This window comes from Myxocyprinus asiaticus, chromosome 18 (assembly GCF_019703515.2).
Source record: "Myxocyprinus asiaticus isolate MX2 ecotype Aquarium Trade chromosome 18, UBuf_Myxa_2, whole genome shotgun sequence".
Taxonomy (NCBI): Eukaryota; Metazoa; Chordata; class Actinopteri; order Cypriniformes; family Catostomidae; genus Myxocyprinus; species Myxocyprinus asiaticus.
In genome coordinates, this window is record NC_059361.1 from 25,225,191 (window position 1) to 25,247,572 (window position 22,382).

The following is a 22,382-nucleotide window of genomic DNA, read 5'->3' on the forward strand; positions in this document are numbered from 1 at the left end:
TATGTTGGAATTAACATTTAACCAAGATTAATACATTATATAAAAGTGGTATTTATTGTTAGTTCATGTTAACAAATGGAACCTTTTTATAAAGTGTTACCAAATTTTCATTTTTGGGTAAGTCATCTCTTTGAGAGTACAAGTCAATTCTCACCAGTTACTATTAATATTGACAAAATATTCACTGCTCAGGATAATATCCTGAGAGAACCTTGCTGCTAAATCAGTTATGTTGTATATTCAAAACAGATATGCATATTAAAGACGGATAATGTTTTCATTGTAATTTATTAATATATAAATATATTGTTATACTTACTAAAATTGACATTCACATGGCAGAGAAAATACCTCGGATACATACATACATTAGATGGAGCTCTAGAAAGATAAGAGATGTAACGGGTGCGTATGTCTTAAGTGTTTCTCTCCACTCTACAGATGGTATTATTACACAAAGCGTTTTTGCAATTTCTGCCTTTCTTGCTGTATAATGAGGGAGCGCCACGATGTGACGAGACTAAATGAGTGCTCTCCAATGTTGCGTGTTTGTGAAGACCGCTTTGATTATAAACAGGAGCAATATTTTTATTGCATCGCTCGCTTAGAGATGTGACACAACACCACTCACTAAATTCAGTAAATTTGCGCTTCCCCACTGCTCGCTATCACAAGCTGTGCGCTGCACCACGAGTGAGAGAGAGAGGGCAACATGGTAGAGGAAATAATCTGCATTTTTAAAGTGAAACATTTGGGAATGATTAAAATTGTGCTCAATCTTGCACTATTGAGCTAACATTCGTTGAGATTTTAATCGGGCTACTTGTCCGGTCGGGCAAGTAAAATTCTCTTTAACTTGCTCGTTCAAAATTCCACTTGTCGCGGACAAGCGTTAATGTCGAACCCCGCATAGTTCCTAACCATGGTAGTGAGGAGCTATGCATGGTTTTACCTATGGTTACCATGTCCTAATACAAATATCATTGTTAAAAATATGGACACTATGGAAGAACAATGGTACATTTTCATAATTATGGACCAAGCCATCAGTTTTTCATCTGGGTTCAAATGTAGTGGCAGGGCGGGGCTGGGTCGTGATTCCGCACACCTGGCCCCAAATTAGGCTGATTAAGCCCGAGAGGGATAAGGCCGACTGGAGATGGCAGTGCGACAGTTACGGACAGCTGTCCGACACCCGTGTGTGTTTGTCTTTTTGGTTCAGTTTATTAAACTATCATTTATATTGTCAAGCTTGTTCTCGCCGCCTCCTTTCCATTGAATCCCGTTACAAATGTGCTCTCTTGTAATGCTCACTGATTGTGGGAATATGTAAGTTGTTTTGTTTGCCTTCAGAAATTCCAAGAGATAACTGTAGTTTAATCTTTACAATCTGTAAAGAAGACCCAACTAGTCACACTGGCAGAATTTAAACTCAGCCCTTTAAAAATTAGGTTTTTTCCACAGATGTTACTATTGTTAATATAATTATCTGCATCCCAACCTCAATCAATGCTTTACTGTCAAATGTGTATCTCAATTCACAAAATAAAATGTAATATTATTGGTAATAGCATGGGTGCTACCAAAGCAGGTGCTGGTGCCACATTTTCAACCGGTCCTTTTAAGGGCACAAATAAACCCTGATGTGGCCCAAGCTGAAACGGAGTTTGACACCTGTTTTAAGCTATTACTTCACCGACGCATGTTAATAAAAGTCTGGCATTGAGGGCTTATGGTCAGGCACACAACAGCACCGCTGCTGAAAAAATCCTAGGGGAAACACTGATATTTAAGTAATGTGTCGCAGGACAAGTTTTAATGACCGCGAACAAGCATTATAAAGTTGTCTTTACTCAAAATGGCGATTAGGGTCTGCACCGGCATAGGGCTGAAAGTTTGCTTGATGGAAAGCGTATGCTTTTACTTGCCCGTTTAATGAATGAACTTTTGAGGTTTAAAAAAATAAAATACTGTTTACAAGGTTAACCATACTTGTAAAAGCCTAATTCAACATTTATATTAGACCTTTTTCAACCATATATAAAAAAAATTTTTTTGTGGATTTTCTCCCAATTTGGAATGCCCAATTCCCAATGTGCTTTTTAAGTCCTCGTGATGGCGTAGTGATTCACCTCAATCCGGGTGGTGGAGAATAAATCCCAGCTGAGACCGTCAACCTGCACATCACGTGGCTTGTTGAGCGCGTTGCCACGGAGACATGGCTTGCGTGGAGGCTTCAACCCATCCAACGCAGCATTCGCACTTAACTCACCATGCGCCCCACATAGCGATCACAAGGAGGTTACCCCATGTGACTCTACCCTCCCTAGCAACCGGGCCAATTTGGTTGCTTAGGAGACCTGGCTGGAGTCACTCAGCACGCCCTGGGATTCGAACTAGCGAACTCCAGGGGTGGTAGCCAGTGTCTTTACCACTGAGCTACCCAGGCCCCCCTTTCTCACCCATATTAATGTTTTAATAGGTTGACTGTTAATTGTTTGCACTTCATAGGTAATAACATTCATATTCTATTATTACAGTAAACCTAATATAGGCTATTTATTTTATGGTTAATTTCACTAGTATTTTACCATGTACTGTGCATGCTTAATTTACTTTTACTGTATGCTATGTGTACAGTATGTACTTTTAATACCATTTGATGCACCCAGTTTAAAATTTGGGTTTCTAAACTTGGCATCATTTCATCTTCCATTTCCCCCAGTTGCTGATGGTGTCATTGTATTAATGTCATAATTTTCCATAGATTTAATGTAATATATTCCAGTAGACCACACTTGATTATTCGTATATGCTATTTAACCTCGATCTATGCTATATTTGGTTACATATTATCTAGTTAGTGAAGAATGAGTGCTGAATTTATTGCTTAAAGGAATAGTTCACCCAAAAATGAACATTTGATGATAATTTACTCACCCTCAGGCCATCCAAGATGTATCCGAGTTTCTTTCTTCATCAGAACAGAATTTAAGATTTTTAGGATTTCATTTCAGGCCGCCGCCTCTAAACAATGCAAGTGAATGTACTCCATTTTTTTGACGGTCCGAAATGCATATTTAGGGTGCATCAAAAATCCACACGACTCCAGTTGACAGTTCTTCTGAACCCAAACGATTGATTTATTTTTAGAAACAATACTTGCTTTCTAACTACAAATGTTCGCTTCCGTACATCTCTGTGATGTGCGCTCATTAGAGGGATGACATAAGCTCGTTGGTAAGGTCACGCGTCACATGGAGGCAGGAAGCACATCATTGTTTACAAGAGAAACCATTCGCAAACCAAAACAGTCCAAAACGATAAAAAAAAATCCAAATAATGATCATTACTGCAGTAAATAACCATCCTTTATTTCGGAGCAATGCCGTTGCATTATCTACTTGTGCTTTTTCTTTAGCAGAAATATATAGGCTATATGACTGTCAGGAATTCAAGCCACACACGTTGTAGTTTAGTGTGAGAGAGTTTACTGAGATTTACAGGGTTTACACAGTAAGATCAATGGTACAGGTGATATCACACAGAAGAGAAGCTTCACAAACTGAAGAGGTAACAGGCGAAACAGCAGGGTAAGCACTAAACGGATATGATGAAGATCAAGAGCAAATACAGATGGGTAAATAAACACCGCGTGAGAGCAGCAAGGTCAAACTAGAGTCCTTTGTGTGAGATCTGACAGTGAAGTGGCGTGAAGATGAGTTATTTATGCAGGCAGTGATGAGCGAGTGAATTGAGTGCAGGTGCGGTGAATTAGAAATCGGGTGATGAGGAGCGGAGTGCTGAGGGAGATGTGACAATGACAAAGTTTTCACACATACCTGAGTTCGCTGGAAAAACAGCACGGGCACAGCCGATGAATTCAGATATCGACCCTTTGTTTCTTTCGACGGTCTGAAATCATCAGAGGTAAAGTGTTCACTGCACACCCTCCAATATTTGAGAGAATGTAGGGGTGTATTGATATCCAGGTTCAACGCGATAAGCCAGAGCTTCAATCGCTCATGATCATGTACAGGCAATCGATAAAGTTAATATTTTTCCCGGTGTGCATTCTCTTTGGGGTTTCTGAAGGTTGAAGCTTCCAGGATACATGCCAAACAACCATTTTGTACAATACACTTATACACATCTACAGCAAAGACAGTTTGTTTTGTTTCTAAAAATAATCAATCGTTTGGGTTCAGAAGAACTTTATTTGTTGACTGGAGTCATGTGGATTATTTTGATGCACCCTAAATATGCATTTTGGACCAAAAAATGGAGTACATTCACTTGCATTGTTTAAAGGAGGAGGCCTGAAATGAAATCCTAAAAATCTTAAATTCTGTTTTGATAACCTCAATCTTGGATGGCCTGAGGGTGAGTAAATTATCAGCAAATTTTCATTTTTGGGTGAACTATTCCTTTAAGCTTTGAATCGGCAGACATTTTGATACTATGTAATTTTCTAGATAACATTAACAATCATTGATTGAAAGAGCTGTTAAAAGAAAGGGAGTACTGTTTGTGGCATATTTCTGCCTTCCCTACGGAAGAGGAAGCAGGAGCCGGTTGAACTGTTCACGGAAGGCTTTAATTAGACAAGTTTCACTTGGACACAACATAAAACTGCTTTTCAGCGCACACAGCTCAGTGTGTCGCTCACTGTTGGCCTTCCTGGCCCAACGCAGGAGGCACACATTTGTCACCTCTTTGAAGTTGGCATCTCCTATAATTCAATCGTTACCAAATCTATACCATACGTTTGTGCTGATTTGTGCCGCAAAAATGAACGTTTGTGCTGGTTTGGTGTTTGAGATATTAGACATTAATTTTTTTTTGGCTGCGTGATGTCACTTTCCACCCCATGTGTTCCAAATCACTCCAAACTGGTGCTGTTAGTTTGTGCTCTTTGTGCCGTTAAAAGAAACACTATTTCCCTTCCTATAGATATAGTAAGAAACTTCTCGGGAGCAGTGACGTCACTTTCCACCTTGTGGTCTAAATCGCTCTGAACCGGTGCCGTTCGTCTGTGCTGATTTGTGCCGTTAAAATGAACCTTGTATCTGTTTTCCTTCCTTAGAAATAACAGCTTGTATTCGGTAGCAGTGACGTCACTCTCCACCCCATGTCATCTAAATGACACAACTGGTGTTTGTGCTCCGTTTGTGCTGATTTGTTCTGTTAAAATTTAATTTTGTAACTATTTCCCTTCCTAATAACAGCTTGTATTCGGGAGCAGTGACATCACTCTCCACCCCATGAAATCCAAATCACACCAAACCGGTGGTGTTCGTTTGTGCTGATTTGTGCCGTTAAGATTAATCTTGTATCTTTTTCCCTTCCTTAGAAATAACGGCTTGTATACCGGTGTTCGTTTATCTATAACTTTGATATAGCATAACTTTTCAGGAGCAGTGACGCCACTCCAAATCGCTCTGAACTGGTGCCGTTCTTTTGTGCTGTTAAAAGAAACATCATAACATTCCTTTCTTTGTATTTAACAAGATAGCTTTTGGGAGCAGCGAAATTGTGCAGGCTAAACCCCATGTCAATCACTCTCACCTGTCTCCATTGTTTGTGCTCGCTTCTGGTTTGTGCTGTGTTTGGTATCATTGAAGCATTCATTTTTGGGCAAAGATAAAAAATTTCACCCCATCAAGGTCAAACACATCTCTCTTTCTCTACCAGGAAATATATAGTTTGCATGAGTGGCGCGCTGCAAATATGAGCACTTGTGAATGTTTGGAGACAATGTTGTGCCGATGCACGTACCTTTTAATCCCCCCTGGCTCATACAGGAAACACAGTCATGAGCATAGAGCGCTCGGTTTGTTGCAGATGACAGTGAACAGAGCGCAAATTCACTTTGTAGCGCGAGGCACAAACAGAGTATATACTTATATTTAATTAAATAGCAGCTTAATCATCACTTTGAGTCTGCCATTTAAACCAGGGATGCAGACTACTCACCTTTCAGCTAAAGTCCCCTTTTCTGAAGCTAGTTTGACAATTGTTTGGTAAAATTTCTAAATTGTACTTATTAAAATGACTTTAAATGGTTACCTTAAGCTTAACTTAAACTAAAAGCTTAACTCAGTTATCCTAGATTTATCTACAGCAATAGCAAAACATAGCAAGATACTTTTTTTTATTATTTATTTGTATTGTTAGTAAATCAAATTAATATCGGGAACATATAAATATAGCTAACTCAACCCGTCCAAAGGTCACTGATTAAGTTTGTTTCTCATAATCCTAAAACCTTTTGTTCTAAAGGCTTATGGTCAAATGTTTGGGATTATTTCTGTACTCAAAAATAAATTGTACCTAATTATAGATGTCTATACAAACCTTTTATTTTAAAATATAAAAGTAGATAAGTGCCCAGCATATGAAATAATTCAATACTGTTTAAAAAGCATCCCAGGATGCACCTGAAGTTGATTGAGAAAATGGGGTTTAGCCTGTGCGATTTCACTGCTCCCAAATGCTATCTTGTTAAATACAAAAAGGAATGTTATGATGTTTCTGTTAATGGCACAAATCGAGCACAAATGAACAACACTAGTTCGAAGCGATTTGGAGTGGCATCACTGCTCCCAAAAAGTTTCATGCTATATCAAAGGTAGATAAACAGTTACTGCTACTGAATTCAAATTCTTATTTCTAAGGAATTCAGGGAAATAGATAGTGTTTCATTTAATGGCACAAATAAACGACCCCGGTTTGGAGTGATTTGGACTTCATGGGGTGGAGAGTGACGTCACTGCTTCCAAATACAAGCTGTTATTTCTAAGGAAGGGAAATTGATACAAGATTAATTTTAACTGCCCAAATCGAGTACAAAAGAATGGCATCGAAGCAATTTGGATCACATGGGGTGGAAAGTGACGTCACACAGCCAAAAGAAATAATGTTTAATCTCTCAAACACCGAACCTGTACAAACGTTCATTTTTTGTAACACAAACGAATGGTATAGATTTGGTTATTATTTAATTATGAGGTGCCAATTTAACGGAGGTCGTTTGTCGGCTGCATGCATCTCTCACCCTCTTTCTCTAAATGGTGTCTCCGGCTCTTTTTTTTTTTTATCCCTCTCCTGGCTGATTGGGGTAATTCAGCGCCAGGCTTCCATCCTTACGGCCCGGCATGCCCTCCTCGTCACACCATAATTTCACCCTTTGATATTTGTAGGTGTTTGGTGTAGGTGTTAATATTAATTAGGGATGTATCGATACCATTTTATTTGAGTACGAGTACCGTTACTTTTTTTGTACTGGGTCCTAAAAAAAAAAATAATATATATATATATTTTTTTTCCTGAACTGCATATCAACAGTTTTTAAATTTTATCAAAATGGTGTTTAAATGAATAGATTATTTATAACTTTAATAAAATAAAAGTATATAACGATTCATTTTCAACATGTTGTATTTTTATCAAATGAAGTGCTTTTATTTAGAACCTCACAGCACAATATAAAATAAACGAGTTATATGTTATCAAATAAAGTGCTGCACTACAGAGCATCACAGATGTAAGATATTGCTTAAATATAATACCATTACTAGTAATTTATTAGTTCTAATAGTAGTAGTATAACAGTGAATATTATATTTCTGTCATACTTTAAATTGAGCTTTTATTTTGGCGGAGCATTTATTTTGAAGTGTTTGACGAAGTAGCTCTGACGATGTGACGCTTCCCACTCTGGAAAAGCCGGTCGCTGCGTTACTCAAAGTGATGATTAAGCTGCTATTTAATTAAGTATATACTCTGTTTGTGCCTCGCGCTACAAAGTGAATTTGCGCTCTGTTCACTGTCATCTGCAACAAACAGAGTGCTCTATGCTCATGGCTGTGTTTCCTGTATGAGCCAGGGAGGATTAAAAGGTACGTGCATCGGCGTCGGCACAACATTGTCTCCAAACATTCACAAGTGCTCATATTTGCAGCGCGCCACTCATGCAAACTATATATTTATATAATTTGCAGCTTTTGTGGTAAAATCTCACTAGGACAATGTGAGTTTAAGTTGTGCGTTGAATGTTTCTGTAAAGACTTTTGTAGGTCAGATGGTATAGGTTTTGCTATCGGAGCATTTGTAGGAGTACCAGTACATGAGTGCGGTATCGGACCTGATACTGATATCGGTGTCGGGACATCCCTAATATTACTTTTCTTGATTTATCTAGTGCTAAATGTAAATTTACATAAAACCCTCCCTTTACAGTGATCAGTATGGAGGCCTTTCCAATGTGTTCTACTTTGACAATATTACAGTATATAAAAATAAAAAAATATTGAAAAAATATTTGGGAGGTAAAGATTGCAGTATACCATAATGCTTCAAAAGTATAACCTACCGAGACCCGAGCGTGACTGCTGTGTGCATTTTCCATTTCCTTTTTTAATTTGTAACTTGTAGTACCTAAATGCAAAAAAAAAGAAAGAAAAAAAAAATTTCATATACAGTTGTGCTCAAGTTTGCATACCCTGGCAGAAATTGTGAAATTTTGGCATTGATTTTGAAAATGACTGATCATGCAAAAAAAACTGTTAAGGATAGTGATCATATGAAGCCATTTATTATCACAGTTGTTTGGCTCCTTTTTAAATCATAATGGTAACAGAAATCACCCAAATGGCCCTGATCAAAAGTTTACATACCCTTGAATGTTTGGCCTTGTTACAGACACACAAGGTGACACACAGGTTTAAATGGCAATTAAAGGTTAATTTCCCACACCTGTGGCTTTTTAAACTGCAATTAGTGTCTGTGTATAAATAGTCAATGAGTTTGTTAGCTCTCACGTGGATGCACTGAGCAGGCTAGATACTGAGCCATGGGGAGCAGAAAAGAACTGTCAAAAGACCTGTGTAACAAGGTAATGGAATTTTATAAAGATAGGAAAGGATATAAAAATTTCCAAAGCCTTAAATGCCAGTCAGTACTGTTCAATCACTTATTAAGAAGTGGAAAATTCAGGGATCTCTTGATACCAAGCCAAGTCAGGTAGACCAAGAAAGATTTCAGCCACAACTGCCAGAAGAATTGTTCAAAAACTCACAGGTAACCTCTGGAGAAATACAGGCTGCTCTGGAAAAAGACAGTGTGGTTGTTTCAAGGAGCACAGTACTTGACCCCTCTTCAAACATAGCGCTTGTGGTTGTGACCATAAGCTCTATTTTGGTCTTGTCACTTCAAATTACAGTGTGCCAGAAGCTGTGAGGCGTGTCGAGGTGTTGTCGGGCATATTGTAACCGGGCTTTTTTTGTGGCATTGGCATCTTTCTGGCAAATCGACCATGCAGCTCATTTTTGTTCAAGTATCGTTGTATTGTGCTCCTTGAAACAACCACACCGTCTTTTTCCAGAGCAGCCTGTATTTCTCCAGAGGTTACCTGTGGGTTTTTCTTTGTATCCTGAACAATTCTTCTGGCAGTTGTGGCTGAAATCTTTCTTGGTCTACCTGACCTTGGCTTGGTATCAAGAGATCCCCGAATTTTCCACTTAAGTGATAGAACAGTACTGACTGGCATTTTCAAGGCTTTGGATATCTTTTTATATCCTTTCCCATCTTTATAAAATTCCATTACCTTGTTACGCAGGTCTTTTGACAGTTCTTTTCTGCTCCCCATGGCTCAGTATCTAGCCTGCTCAGTGCATCCACGTGAGAGCTAAAACTCATTGACTATTTATACACAGACACTAACTGTAGTTTAAAAAGCCACAGGTGTGGGAAATTAACCTTTAATTGCCATTTAAACCTGTGTGTGTCACCTTATGTGTCTGTAACAAGGCCAAACATTCAAGGGTATGTAAACTTTTGATCAGGGCCATTTGGGTGATTTCTGTTATCATTATGATTTAAAAAGGAGCCAAACAACTATGTGATAATAAATGGCTTCATATGATCACTATCCTTAAATAAAAGACAGTGTTTTTTTGCATGATCAGTCATATTTTCAAAATCGATGCCAAAATGTCAATTTCTGCCAGGATATGCAAACTTTTCAGCGCAACTATGTTGACAGCAGGACGTGGTGGTGGTAGTAGTAGTCCATGCAGCAAATCAAATAGACAGAAAATGCAGAATCAAACCACATGAAATCACCCCCAACATTAACCCCCACCCGACACAAACGAGCACCCCAGTGGTCAAAAGCAAACTGACAAACACACACATAGACAATAAAACAGCAGAAAATGTTTAGAAACAAAAACACTAGTCTCTCTCCACTGCCCCTCCCCAAGAGCCTTCCAAAAAGGCTAAATAGCTGCCCCATTTCCTGATGTACAAATCCAGGTTGCCTAGCCTTCTACGTGCCATCTCCTCAAATGCTGCTACCCTGCCCATCTCGGTAGACCACTCATGAAATGAGGGCACATCAGTTGACTTCCATCCCTTTAGAATTACCTGTCTGCCAATCATCACGCTGGTTAGGACCCAGCTTTTTATATATTTATCATCTATATTCAGGACCGCCCATCACCCAAAATACACCGTCTGGGGCAAAACGAAAATTGAAACCTCTGAACCCTCAACCAAAACTCCTGGATCCCAACACATCCCCAAAAAACATGGGTTGTGTCCCCGTCTTCTGATTGGCATCACCAGCAGGTGGGAGTGTCTTTAAGACCAAGCCTATACAATCTACAGGGGGTCCAATAAAATCTATGCAAAATCTTAAATTGCATCAGACACACCCTTCCATCTCTAGATGCAGACTTTACATTTTTTAGGATCCTAGCCCACACCCCCTCCCCCAGTGTCAAGTTTAGATCTTTCTCCCATAATCTTTTGAGAGAATTCAAAGTTCCGTCCCCCAGACTCTGAATTAGCAGGGAGTAATACACTGCCTCATGACCCTTCCCAAAAGCAACAATCACCACACCCAGATTATCCGGCGCTTTTATTTTTTGGGAGAGTGTGCCACTCCCAAAAACAGTGCAGAGTAGGTGGCGAAGCTGTAAATACTTATAAAACTGAGTTCTGGGAATACCAAAATGTTGAACCAAATTTTAAAAAGGTCTCAATACTCCACCCTCATATAGGTCACCGAGTGCATTAACCCCCCTCACAATCCAATCTGACCAACAGAAAGGTGACTTAATACATAGTTTAGGGTTCAGCCGTATGCTCAAGGCTACATTTAAATAAATATCTGAATTAAACTCTGGACACTTGTCCATATCGAGTGCAAATGCAAAATAACGGGGCGCGACTCGATCTGTCCGGCTAGTTTGATCGAAAGGCTTTGCAGTGGCAAGAACTTCCTTTTCAGTACAAAACCAGGGAGGGGCTCTCTCAGGTGGAAGCGACCAATGAGCCAAATGTCTAAGACCAAATACATAATAATAAAACAATCTTGGCTAGTCCTAACCCACCATTGGCAATCGGCCTATGTAACTTATTGAAATTTAACCTGGGACGCTTACATTCCAAATAAAGGACTTCGCTATGCTATCAAATTGCTTGAAATAAGAGAGGGGGACATCTACAGGGAGAGACTGTAGCAGGTAGTTGAATTTAGGAATACAATTCATTTTAATAACATTTATCGATGATTGGGAAGGTTAATGTAATGAAGCCCACCTGTCCACATCATTCGAAAACCTCTTTATTAAGGGATCAAAATTAACTCTGACTAAATCAGACAAATTTGCGGGGAATAAAATTCCCAAATACTTAATTCCCTGTTTGGGCCACTGGAAGGCGCCCGGCTGAAAAGCCGTTACTGGACAGTATGCTGTCAAAGCCAAAGCTTCGGATTTAGACCAATTGACTTTGTATCCTGAGAACTTGGAAAAGGAATTAATAATTCTGTGGAGGCAAGGCATAGATCTAGTAGGGTCGGAGACGAATAATAAAATATAATCTGCGTAAAGCAGAAGTTTATGCACCATGCCTCCTGCAATCACCCCTGGAAAATCATCCTCCTTTCTTATCGTGGCTGCTAATGGTTCCAGGGCAAGACAAAACAATAATGAGAAAAGAGGGCAACCCTGCCGGGTGCCCATATCCAGAGTAAAATAATCTGAAATTAATCCATTTGTTTGTACCACTGCTACAGGGTGTCTATAAAGTAGCTTAATCCAACCAATAAAAGTACTCCCGAACCCATACATTTCCAAAATCTTAAAGATAATCCCATTCTACCATATCAAACGCCTTTTCGGCATCAAGTGAGATGGCAGCGACCGGAGTCTGATCATTCGCTACTGACCACATGATATTGAGATGCCTAATGTTATCAGAAGAACTACGGCCTCGAATAAACCCCACCTGATCTATATGTATAAGTGATGTCATTAACTTAATCGCTAAGCCAGAATTGACAAAATCTTTACATTTAACTGAATCAGGGAAATTGGACGGTAACTCTTACACTCGCTTGGATCTTAGTCCTTTTTAAGAATCGGACTGATCCGGGCTTGTGTCATGGTTGGCGGAAGCTTTCCATTCTTTAATGAATCAGTATAAACTTCTAACAAAAGTGGAGCCAGTTCTGTAGCATAAGATTTGAAAAACTCGGCGGCAAATCCGTCAGGCCCCGGAGCCTTGCCTGTAGGCAGGGCCTTAATTACCTCAACCTCCTCCAAGGTTATCTCAGAATCAAGAGAACTCCTTTGCTCAGTCGTCAGTTTAGGAAGATCTAATGGTTCCACAAAGTTCCTAATATCCTCATCAGTAGATGAAGACGTGGAACTATAGAGATCAAGATAGAATTCTTTAAAAGCATTATTAATATAAATGGCTAAGGTAAATATTTCACCACCAGCTGATTTCACTGAGGGAATGGCAGAAAAAGACTCTCTGCTTTATATATCTAGCCAAAAGTTTTCCTGCTTTGTCACCTGACTCAAAGTATGTCTTGCCCTGAATAATGAAAACTCCGCTTTCCGCGACAAAATAGTATTTTATCTGTATTTCAATCGGGACACTTCTCTGCCATCAGATGACATACGGCGCTTCAGCTCTGCCTCTGTACTTTTAATATTTCCTTCCAATTCCAAGTTCTTGTGCTTTGGATTTTTTGGTGAATGAGGCATACTGTATGATCCGACCCCTAAGAACTACCTTAAGTGCCTCCCAAGCCACGCCCACAGAGGATACTGAGGATCAGTTGGTCTCCATATAAACATTGATTTCAGTCTTTAACATTTGTTGGAAATCAGGATTTTGCAAAAGGGACACATTAAGGCGCCAACTATATGATTTCTTTTTCTCTGTATTTGGCAACACCTCAACTCACCAGGGCGTGATCTGAGACTAAGATGGGGGGGGGGGTGAAGCTCCTAGGAATTTCACCATATCTCTGCCGCCCTCATGCTCAGGAATTCCAACAATTCGAACGTTATTCCTGCAGATTGTATTCTCAAGATCTTCAAGCTTTTCAAGGAGATGTTCCAAATCAACTTTGGTTGCGGGCGGATTAGCGGTTAATTCCATCTCAGACTCCAGACAATCGATTCGTCTCTCAACATCAGTCACTCTTGTAACTGACTCGGAGAATTTTATTTCCATCACCGTAATCGATCACCTTATTACAGCGAGATCCTCCCAAGTCAGCAAGAACCTTCGTCAGCATCACCGACATGCTGGACAACTGATGCTGGATCTGCTCTCCAGCCGCGCCATCCAAATAGAGTCCCCCGGTCTGTAGGCCTATCGGGGCTTTCATCCTGAACACGTAAGCATCTTTTAATGTCTCCAGAGCCCGAGGATTTTGACTTCTTTGCCATGTTTTGCCTCAAAAAGCAAATGTGTAACAGTGTATCAAATTTCACCAGATTATAACATGAAAATAATTAAAAATTTAGCAAAGTGCACAGCTCGTCGCTCACACGTCTGCTTCTTGCATGGTGTCACATGACCTAGTTATTCATATTTTTGAGATGTTACAGACATTGAATCAGAATGATTTATGCTAATTTCTGATGTAAAGTAATGGCCAGTATCATCCAATCACTGCCAACCATGTTAAGTAAAGTTATACATTATAAATTCTGAATCTATAAACTGATTACCATTTGTCTGTCTGTCAATCATGTTGAATGGTTCAAACATCATCTGTAGCCTGAAACTGAACTTGGAACTTTTAGGAGTGAATGCATTTAGCTGCATAGATAGCTATAGGATGCTCCCTATTTTGTGAATGACTTCACCTCCAGTGTGCTGTCTGTCTGCACTGGTGTCAGAACAGTTCGAAATTCACCTTATTTTCATCCACACTCCATATAAAGCCTCAAAGCAATACTTTTCAGCTTTTGGATGAACCCATTGATTCTCAATGTGAAAATGCACAGCGAATATAGGAATGCGTTTTACTAATGTTGAGTGAATAGAACCATATTGTACAGTGATGACAAAAAAATATAACCAGATGGATATGAAAATGAAGCAAAATGACCCACAGATGTGTTCATGTTGAAAGTTATTCAAAATAAAGAGATTGGAACTTGAGGGAATAATGTCCTTAAGTCCTAGTATGTTGTGGGACATGTTTATCAGCACGCTAACGTGCAAAAAAGTTATGATTACTGTTATCAATTCCAAACACTGACTGTATAAATGGGGCTTCAGTGAGATGTTGACCCCTGCTTCAGGCCATGTTTACTACTTGATTGTTTGTTCCTATACCCATTTCATATCTTCATTTCACTGTGGATTTAATGAATGCCACCTGCATTTCATGACATGGGTCTCTGGCTCAACCAAAAGTTGAGGCTAACCACTTACTGAGTAAACTTGCCTGGTTTAGTTGCTAAACTTGCTCTCTGGAACAGACCCTAGGTGGTAATGTGTTGATATAAAGCTGTTTATCTTATTTCGGGCAACTGTGTCTTTGTCTACTGTTAATCTGTATAATGTTATTTGTGTGCTTTACAGAGTCTCAAACAGTATTGAGCCAGCTGCTGCAGTCTTTTCCTCCACTGCCTCCCTGTGAGATCTCTGGCCCTAATGATGATGTTACTCTACCCAAGCTCATAGAGGCCCTGGAGAAGAGACACAAGATTCGCCAGATGATGATCGGCGAGTACAATAAAACTGGTAAAATCATTGCTACTTTTACAGCCGTTGGAGTACTGACATATTGGATGCTTCTAAATGATTTTTGTGTAATCTTTGTTTCACATTTCTGGCCATGATTCTGTTTCAGCCAACATGCTAAAATCCATCCTTCAAGAGCAGGACAGCAATGTTCTTTCCAAAGAGAACTTCATCCAAGAACAGCGTGGAAAGCTTGGTGAAAAGGACAAGATGATCCAGAACCAGAAGAATGAGATTGATCGGCTGGAAAAGAAATCCAAGATGCTGGAGTACAAGGTATTTACTCCATTCAGTCAGGGTAAAAAAAGAAAGAAAGAAATGGAGAAGGTCTACCAAGTAGAACTGTAAAATTAACAATGCAAACTAGGCTACAAAAAAAACGTTTTATAGAACATGTCATGGTTATGACGGTCATTGATTCAAGGTGGATATCAGAGCATAACCAAAATGGGACAACCCACTTTCACGCATCAACTCCCAGTCAGTTTTCAGCAATTTGGAAGGGTTGTTATTTGTTTCACTTGCAGAGAGGTTAAACAATTTATTATTTATTAACGGCTCGTTTACATGTGGAAGTCTTAAAGATACAAAAGCAAAAATAGGTTCAGAGCTTGGACATGCTCATGTAAGTGTATGGGTCTGTTCCAAAAATAGTGAGCTGGCTTGCTGTCTCCTGCCTTCAAAGACTGCTTTTATGGCCGCATCCTAACTGAAATCGGGCCTTACAAGAGACCGATGTTGAACACTCTTCATGGTGTAGGTAGCAACTCCGTGCCATTCAAACAGCACTCAAGGGCAGCACACAGGAGACTCGCAAATTATTTCAATACAGGTGACACAAAATGAACAACGCGAGCATAAATATACATGGCACACTCACGTTTTGGGTAAAATAGTCAGTTTTCTGTCATTCTTTTTATATATATATATAATTATTGATACTTTTCAGTATTGAATGGATTCGAAGTGTATTTAATCAATGTCTTTCACTTTGTCCACCATTATGGATGGGAATCGTAAAGAATGTAACAGTTCTTGTTTCAATTGCAGTTTCCAAACGGTTCTGGTAACAATTTCAGTAATTGTTTTAGTCTTTTTTTTTTTTTTTTTTTTTTTTAAATGCAATTCTTTTAGTATTTAATACCATCTGCTACAGAGTAGATATAACAAATTAGAAGTACATTTAATACAATTCTTGTTAAAGGTGTTTGCTGACTTGTGACAAATAAAATCCAATGATAGATTTTAACTATATATTTTAAATAAATCTAAACAAACAAGAAATGTGATAGCATATTTCAATTAAAACTATAAAATTCCACTTATTACAACAACTTACCTTACTCAGTCAGTACCTGCACTGCTTGATTTTAATAGAGAGACAGGTCAATAAACATCAACAGTTCCAGGGATGGTTTAGACTTATGTAGTCTAATTTTTTACTTCAGGCTTGAGACATCAACAGTTCTCATTTTATTTAGAGTTGGACATTCGTAACTTGCACATCAGTATAAGATTGCTTCTATAATGGAAGTGCTGTATGCTTCGTTCTGTAGATTCAAAAGATTCGGCTCATAAGACACAAATCAAAATACACTTGTAGAGTCAGCAGAGGGCAGCGCTGCTGGAAACACTGTCAGAGTATTTCATTACGGTGTTCCATCCACATCAGTGGAAAATTGCACGTAGGGGAACCGTTAATGAAACCAAAAGTCATGAAGATCTTACGATTCCAGTATTTTTTTTAAATTTTTTTAAAGAATTAGTACACATGCAACACACACACGGTTCTCTGTTCTCAACCCTATCCACCATTTTGGATTTATTTTTCCACCCAGCTCATCACAGTAGATTCTGGGATCGCCTACCCGGGGGAGGATACATACAATGATACCTTTTTACAGTTTGGCCAAAACTAGATGTCTTAGGAGGCAGCTTAATTAAGATACCTAGCTTTTGGAACAGCCTTGTTGATTATTATAAAAATAAAACATTTTAAATATGGCCCTTTTAATACCTCTGTGCATGCTTTTTTTCGCATGCAGATTGAGATCCTGCAGAAAACGACCAACATCTATGAGGAGGACAAGCGATCTCTACGGCATGAACTGGAGAGCAGAGAACAGCGGCTGCAAAGGGAAGTGTCCGATAAGAGACGCATGGAAGCACGCATGCAGGGCATCGTCACTGATGCCAAGCTCAAGTGGGAGAAGGAGTGTGTGAGTGTTTGTTAATGCTTTCCATGGACCATATATTTGATACAGCAAGGTCCTTTTAGGATATTACAGTACCTTTTCATGTTGAATCAAATGCCAATTTGAGATTTGTTTTGGTTGTCTGTGCAGGAGAGACGGGTAAATGCCAAGCAGTTGGAGATGCAGAATAAGCTGTGGGTGAAGGATGAGAAACTAAAACAGCTTAAAGCCATTGTGACGGAGGGAAAGACAGAGAACCGGCAACCACATCGGCCATCCAGAGAAAAGGACAAAGATCCCCCAAAGAGATCCGCCTCCCCGTCACCTGTTCCTGTACGTTTAACTGACATGCGTTTCTAGACTGCTTGATCTTGTGAATTATACCCAACCAACTCCATGAGCCTCAGCTTATTTGTCTATGCATGGTGTGCTATGCAGTGTGTATAATTCTTCTGTGCACTTAATTCTTCATAGATTTCTCATCTGTTTTAATGCTTTTTATTGTACTGGCATGTGTTTGTGTGTTGCATGTGTACTAATCTGATGTCGCTTGCAGTCTCCCTACAATGGCTCCCAGCCATCCCTCTCCTCCCTGGAGCCCATGTATAACTTCCCTCAGACAGTCAGGCCAGATTTTCCCTTCCCCAGACCAGGCAGTGTGTCTGTGACCTCCTGCATCTCTGAGTGGGAGCAGGGAGTCCCACAGTTTTGCAGGCAGAGTAGCCACTCACCTCCAGACAGAAGAAAGAGAGCTCAGGGCCTTCCCAGCACTCTTGAGAGGAGGAGAGGCAGGTGCTGGGTCAGAGACTGTGAGGTGCCTGTCCTGCCAGCAGATGTAGACCTAGAGACAACTGGTCAATGGGTCAGTGGAGTATCTTGCTGTAGTTGTAGGTATAGCTGCAACAAGACACTAATATAGCCATTACCTATTATTGACCGTTGATCTGTGTTTCTCAGCTGCACCAAATATTTATTTGAAGATCTGTAGATGTGTACAATGACCTGTAAAATGAAAGTGTTCATGCTTTCTGTTCTGCACTTTAAGACAAATAAATGTGAGTTGTTTTTGTTTTTATCTCAATGATATCTGTTACTCTGGAGCATAACACATTTTTTGTCAAATGTTTAAAAAGCAACTAAAACATGTAATGGGCTATGTAAAAGTTGTGATTTTGTTTATTTTAAAGGATAAACATGTAGTAAATACTGAAGAATAGATAGATTTTCCAAGGGAATGCTTGGATGGGCATGTTTTTGTTGTCTTCTAACAGCTTGATATGTTGAATTTTTGCTTATGTAGAGTTTAGACTCCCAATGCACTAAGGCTACAGCATGCTTGAGGCCTGTCTTCTATTTTTGTAACTCTGCTTGTGTTTAATTAAATAGACTGGGCCACCAGTTCGGCCTCTACACAGACGCTCGCACTCTGCAGGTGGGGAGAGGTGGGTAGATCACAAACCCACTACCAATGTAGACCTGGATACAGTCATGCAGCCGAACATCCCCAACGCCATCAAAGTGACTGCTCCCAGTGAGAAAGCTCTGTCCAAGTGTGACAAGTACGTTCTGACGCACCAGGAGGTGGCCTCCGATGGGGAGATTCAGACGAAGCTAATCAAGGTAGCTTCTTGCTCAATAAGCTGATTGATATTGTGATTGGTTGTCAGCTGTAATGTAAGTCTTTTTTTATTTTTTTTTGGAAGGGTGAAGTGTTCAAGACCAGAGGTGGAGGACAGGCTGTTCAGTTCACAGATATTGAAACACTCAAGCAAGAGAGTCCTATTCCAGCCAGGTGATTTATTTGTTGCTAAGCAAGTTCTGTTCAGTGGTGGTGATGGATATTTTCCTAGCTCTTATTGTCGATGGACTTATGAACCGCTATCTGTACTGTTGCGTTTATTTTAAGCCGAAAGAGGCGATCAGCAGAGACTGGCCCAGCCCAGGAGGGTGAGCCTATGGAGGGAGACTGGACTGATGTGGAGACCAGGGTAAGTTACTGTTGTCCAGTGAAACCACAATATGACTGGAGTGATTAGATGGTGTGTAAAGAACAAACCATTCAGTGGAAACCACTCATGTAACTGACTACATTACTATCGTATGCACTAAAAGCACTAGGTTAAGTTCTTTATTTGACATAATAATGTGAATATATGTATGAAAAACAAATGGAATTAAAGGCCATCCATTTACATGTTTAAATATTCTAGATGGATGGGGATAATAAAGTGGCTGCAGCTGCTGTACAATGCAACATATGTTGCCTAGGAATGTGATATCCAACAACTGAACCCATTTCACATTGCTGCATTGGATGTTTAAAGTGTAAATGGCCTTGTTGATGCAGGCCTCATTTCCTGAACATGTCTTTATTCTCTAGTGCTCTGTTGCTGTTGAGATGAGAACTGGCTCAAACCTGGGACCTGGATACCAGCACCATGGATATCCAAAGTAAGCTCTCTTATTTACATATAAAATGATTTCACTCATCTTCTATCACTCAGGTAAAGCAAAGAAGGATTATTGTCCATCATGGTTTTGTCCATGTTTTTGTTTTTCAGACGCAAAAAGCCTTAAGACTGCCCTCGCGTTGCGATCACAGACGAGTCCTTTCCTCTTGAAACCTCATCACTGTGTGCAATAGCACAATCACTTTATAATATTTAACTTTTTTTTTAAATGCTTTTTTTTTTATATATATCACACGTTCACCAAAGCTGTTTTTATACTGCATTTTCTACCTGGGTGTTGCCATGAAAAATTCAGGTGTTCTGTAAACATGGGTCTGGCCGTGTTTAAAAAAAAAAAAACACAAAGTATTGCAAATGTAGTATTTCCTTGCTGTCCTTTTTAAGCACATTATTTGCTTGTATCTTTTTTTATATATATAATGATTTGATTTCCATTTGGGCAGTTAGGACGATCAACGCATTTGCTGGTGTTACCTTAAATTCTTCAGTCAATGTAGTCTTTTGTTTTTTTTAATGACTTCCAGTAGGCTGCAGCAGTACCTTGGAAAAACACTTTCCATGTAGTTATCTCACCTGTATGATATTGTTGCAGACAAACTGTTAATAAACAGAGTTGGATGCTATACTTGTTTGGGCTTGTATTGTGGGTTAAATTGTGTTTCCTAAATGTAAATTAACTATGCATGTTATTCCTGTTGGATCATTGTAATGGTGTAGTACTTTATCCCATTAGAACATTTAATGTAGTTGTATATGAGAGCAGTAGATGGCAGCAGTGTTTAACTTAAGATATAGGGTACTTCAATATATCCCATAGTAAGGGAAACAGATGGCCTCATGCATGTTATTGCCTTACATTATATTTGGCATTTGAAAATCTTGTGCTGTTGTCTAATGCCATAAATAATCCATAGATGGGTTTAAAGTCACATTTGTCTTGGTAGTTGATTTACTTGTCTGACGTGTTTGAAAGTGCATGACACTGTGGAGACTCCCATCACGGGAGGCTCATGCTACCCTCCGCGATCCACGCACAAATGGCCATGTGCCCCATTGAGAGCGAGAACCCCTAATCGCGACCACAAGGAGATTACCCCATGTGACTCTACCCTCCCTCGCAACCGGGCCAATTTGGTTGCTTAAGAGACCTGGCTGGAGTCACTCAGCACACCCTGGATTCGAACTTGCGACTCCAGGGGTGGTAGTCAGCGTCAATACTCGTTGAGCTACCCAGGCCCCCCCACATTGCTATTTGACATTCTGTAAAGGTTGTGTAAAAAAATTAATGTCCTCTGTGAAACAAAAAATCTCAAATTTTGAAGAATGTCCTGGCCACTTTTATAATTCTAGTGAATGAGGGTGTGGTTGTCAAGCTTCAAAATGACAATCTCAAGTATCATAAAAGTTGTCAATTTGACTTTCAGCTAGTCGAAGTCTGCTGAAGCCATGTTCCTTTTGTGAGAAACAGACCGAAATATACATTTTTATTCACTGAAGATATGCGTTCTTGTTCACCATAGCGGGTTTATAAAAGAACTAGTAATGTCTGACTCATGAACGTACTGTTGGACTTATTTTTGTGAGTTCAACTCCCTATTGACTCAAGGATCCGGATGCAGCGATTTAACCAGTCCCTAAGGGAAATGTCAACAAATTTTTACTGAAATTTTGGTTTACTCAAAAGCTATTGTTTGACTTGGAGACTTGGAAAGTAGCACATGGGTCATGTGGAGCAATTTTATGGTGCCTTTTTTTTTTTTTTGTCATTTAGATCTTCACTTTCATCATATGAAGAGTGGACACTGGCCAGGACGTTCTTTTGAAATTCAGTTTGTGTTCCTGAAAAGTCACAAGTTGGTATGCATGCCACGAGAGTAAATGGCAGAATTCTCATTACTTTAAACACTTTGGGTAAACTAACCTTGCTTCTCTGCCTTAGATTGGGATGTTAAAGATTTCTACAGGTGCATCTCAATAAATTAGAATGTCGTGGAAAAGTTCATTTATTTCAGTAATTCAACTCAAATTGTGAAACTCGTGTATTAAATAAATTCAATGCACACAGACTGAAGTAGTTTAAGTCTTTGGTTCTTTTAATTGTGATGATTTTGGCTCACATTTAACAAAAACCCACCAATTCACTATCTCAACAAATTAGAATACATCATAAGACCAATAAAAACATTTTTAGTGAATTGTTGGCCTTCTGGAAAGTATGTTCATTTACTGTATGTACTCAATACTTGGTAGGGGCTCCTTTTGCTTTAATTACTGCCTCAATTCAGCGTGACATGGAGGTGATCAGTTTGTGGCACTGCTGAGGTGGTATGGAAGCCCAAGTCTTTGACAGTGGCCTTCAGCTCATCTGCATTTTTTGGTCTCTTGTTTCTCATTTTCCTCTTGACAATACCCTATAGATTCTCTATGGGGTTCAGGTCTGGTGAGTTTGCTGGCCAGTCAAGCACACCAAGACCATGGTCATTTAACCAACTTTTGGTGCTTTTGGCAGTGTGGGCAAGTGCCAAATCCTGCTGGAAAATGAAATCAGCATCTTTAAAAAGCTGGTCAGCAGAAGGAAGCATGAAGTGCTCCAAAATTTCTTGGTAAACGGGTGCAGTGACTTTGGTTTTCAAAAAACACAATGGACCAA

The 22,382-nt window shown here is 39.5% G+C and overlaps 1 protein-coding gene across 5 annotated transcripts in view; it reads left to right on the forward strand.

The window, feature by feature from the left end:
• LOC127456302 (kinesin-like protein KIF23) overlaps positions 1 to 21,370 on the forward strand; it is a 31,540-nt gene extending 10,170 nt beyond the window's left edge. For 2 of the 5 annotated variants that reach the window (XM_051724719.1, XM_051724721.1), the window contains 9 exons: positions 14,905 to 15,066; positions 15,176 to 15,342; positions 17,112 to 17,285; positions 17,412 to 17,594; positions 18,648 to 18,881; positions 18,965 to 19,053; positions 19,168 to 19,249; positions 19,642 to 19,712; positions 19,823 to 21,298. In XM_051724719.1, the coding sequence (XP_051580679.1) occupies positions 14,905 to 15,066; positions 15,176 to 15,342; positions 17,112 to 17,285; positions 17,412 to 17,594; positions 18,648 to 18,881; positions 18,965 to 19,053; positions 19,168 to 19,249; positions 19,642 to 19,712; positions 19,823 to 19,838 (1,178 nt within the window). In that variant the 3' untranslated portion in view covers positions 19,839 to 21,298. Of the gene's footprint in view, positions 1 to 14,904; positions 15,067 to 15,175; positions 15,343 to 17,111; positions 17,286 to 17,411; positions 17,622 to 17,817; positions 18,124 to 18,647; positions 18,882 to 18,964; positions 19,054 to 19,167; positions 19,250 to 19,641; positions 19,713 to 19,822 lie in introns of those variants that run through there. The other 3 variants (XM_051724724.1, XM_051724720.1, XM_051724723.1) reach the window with 3 other exon arrangements.
• The last annotated feature ends 1,012 nt before the right edge of the window (positions 21,371 to 22,382 follow it).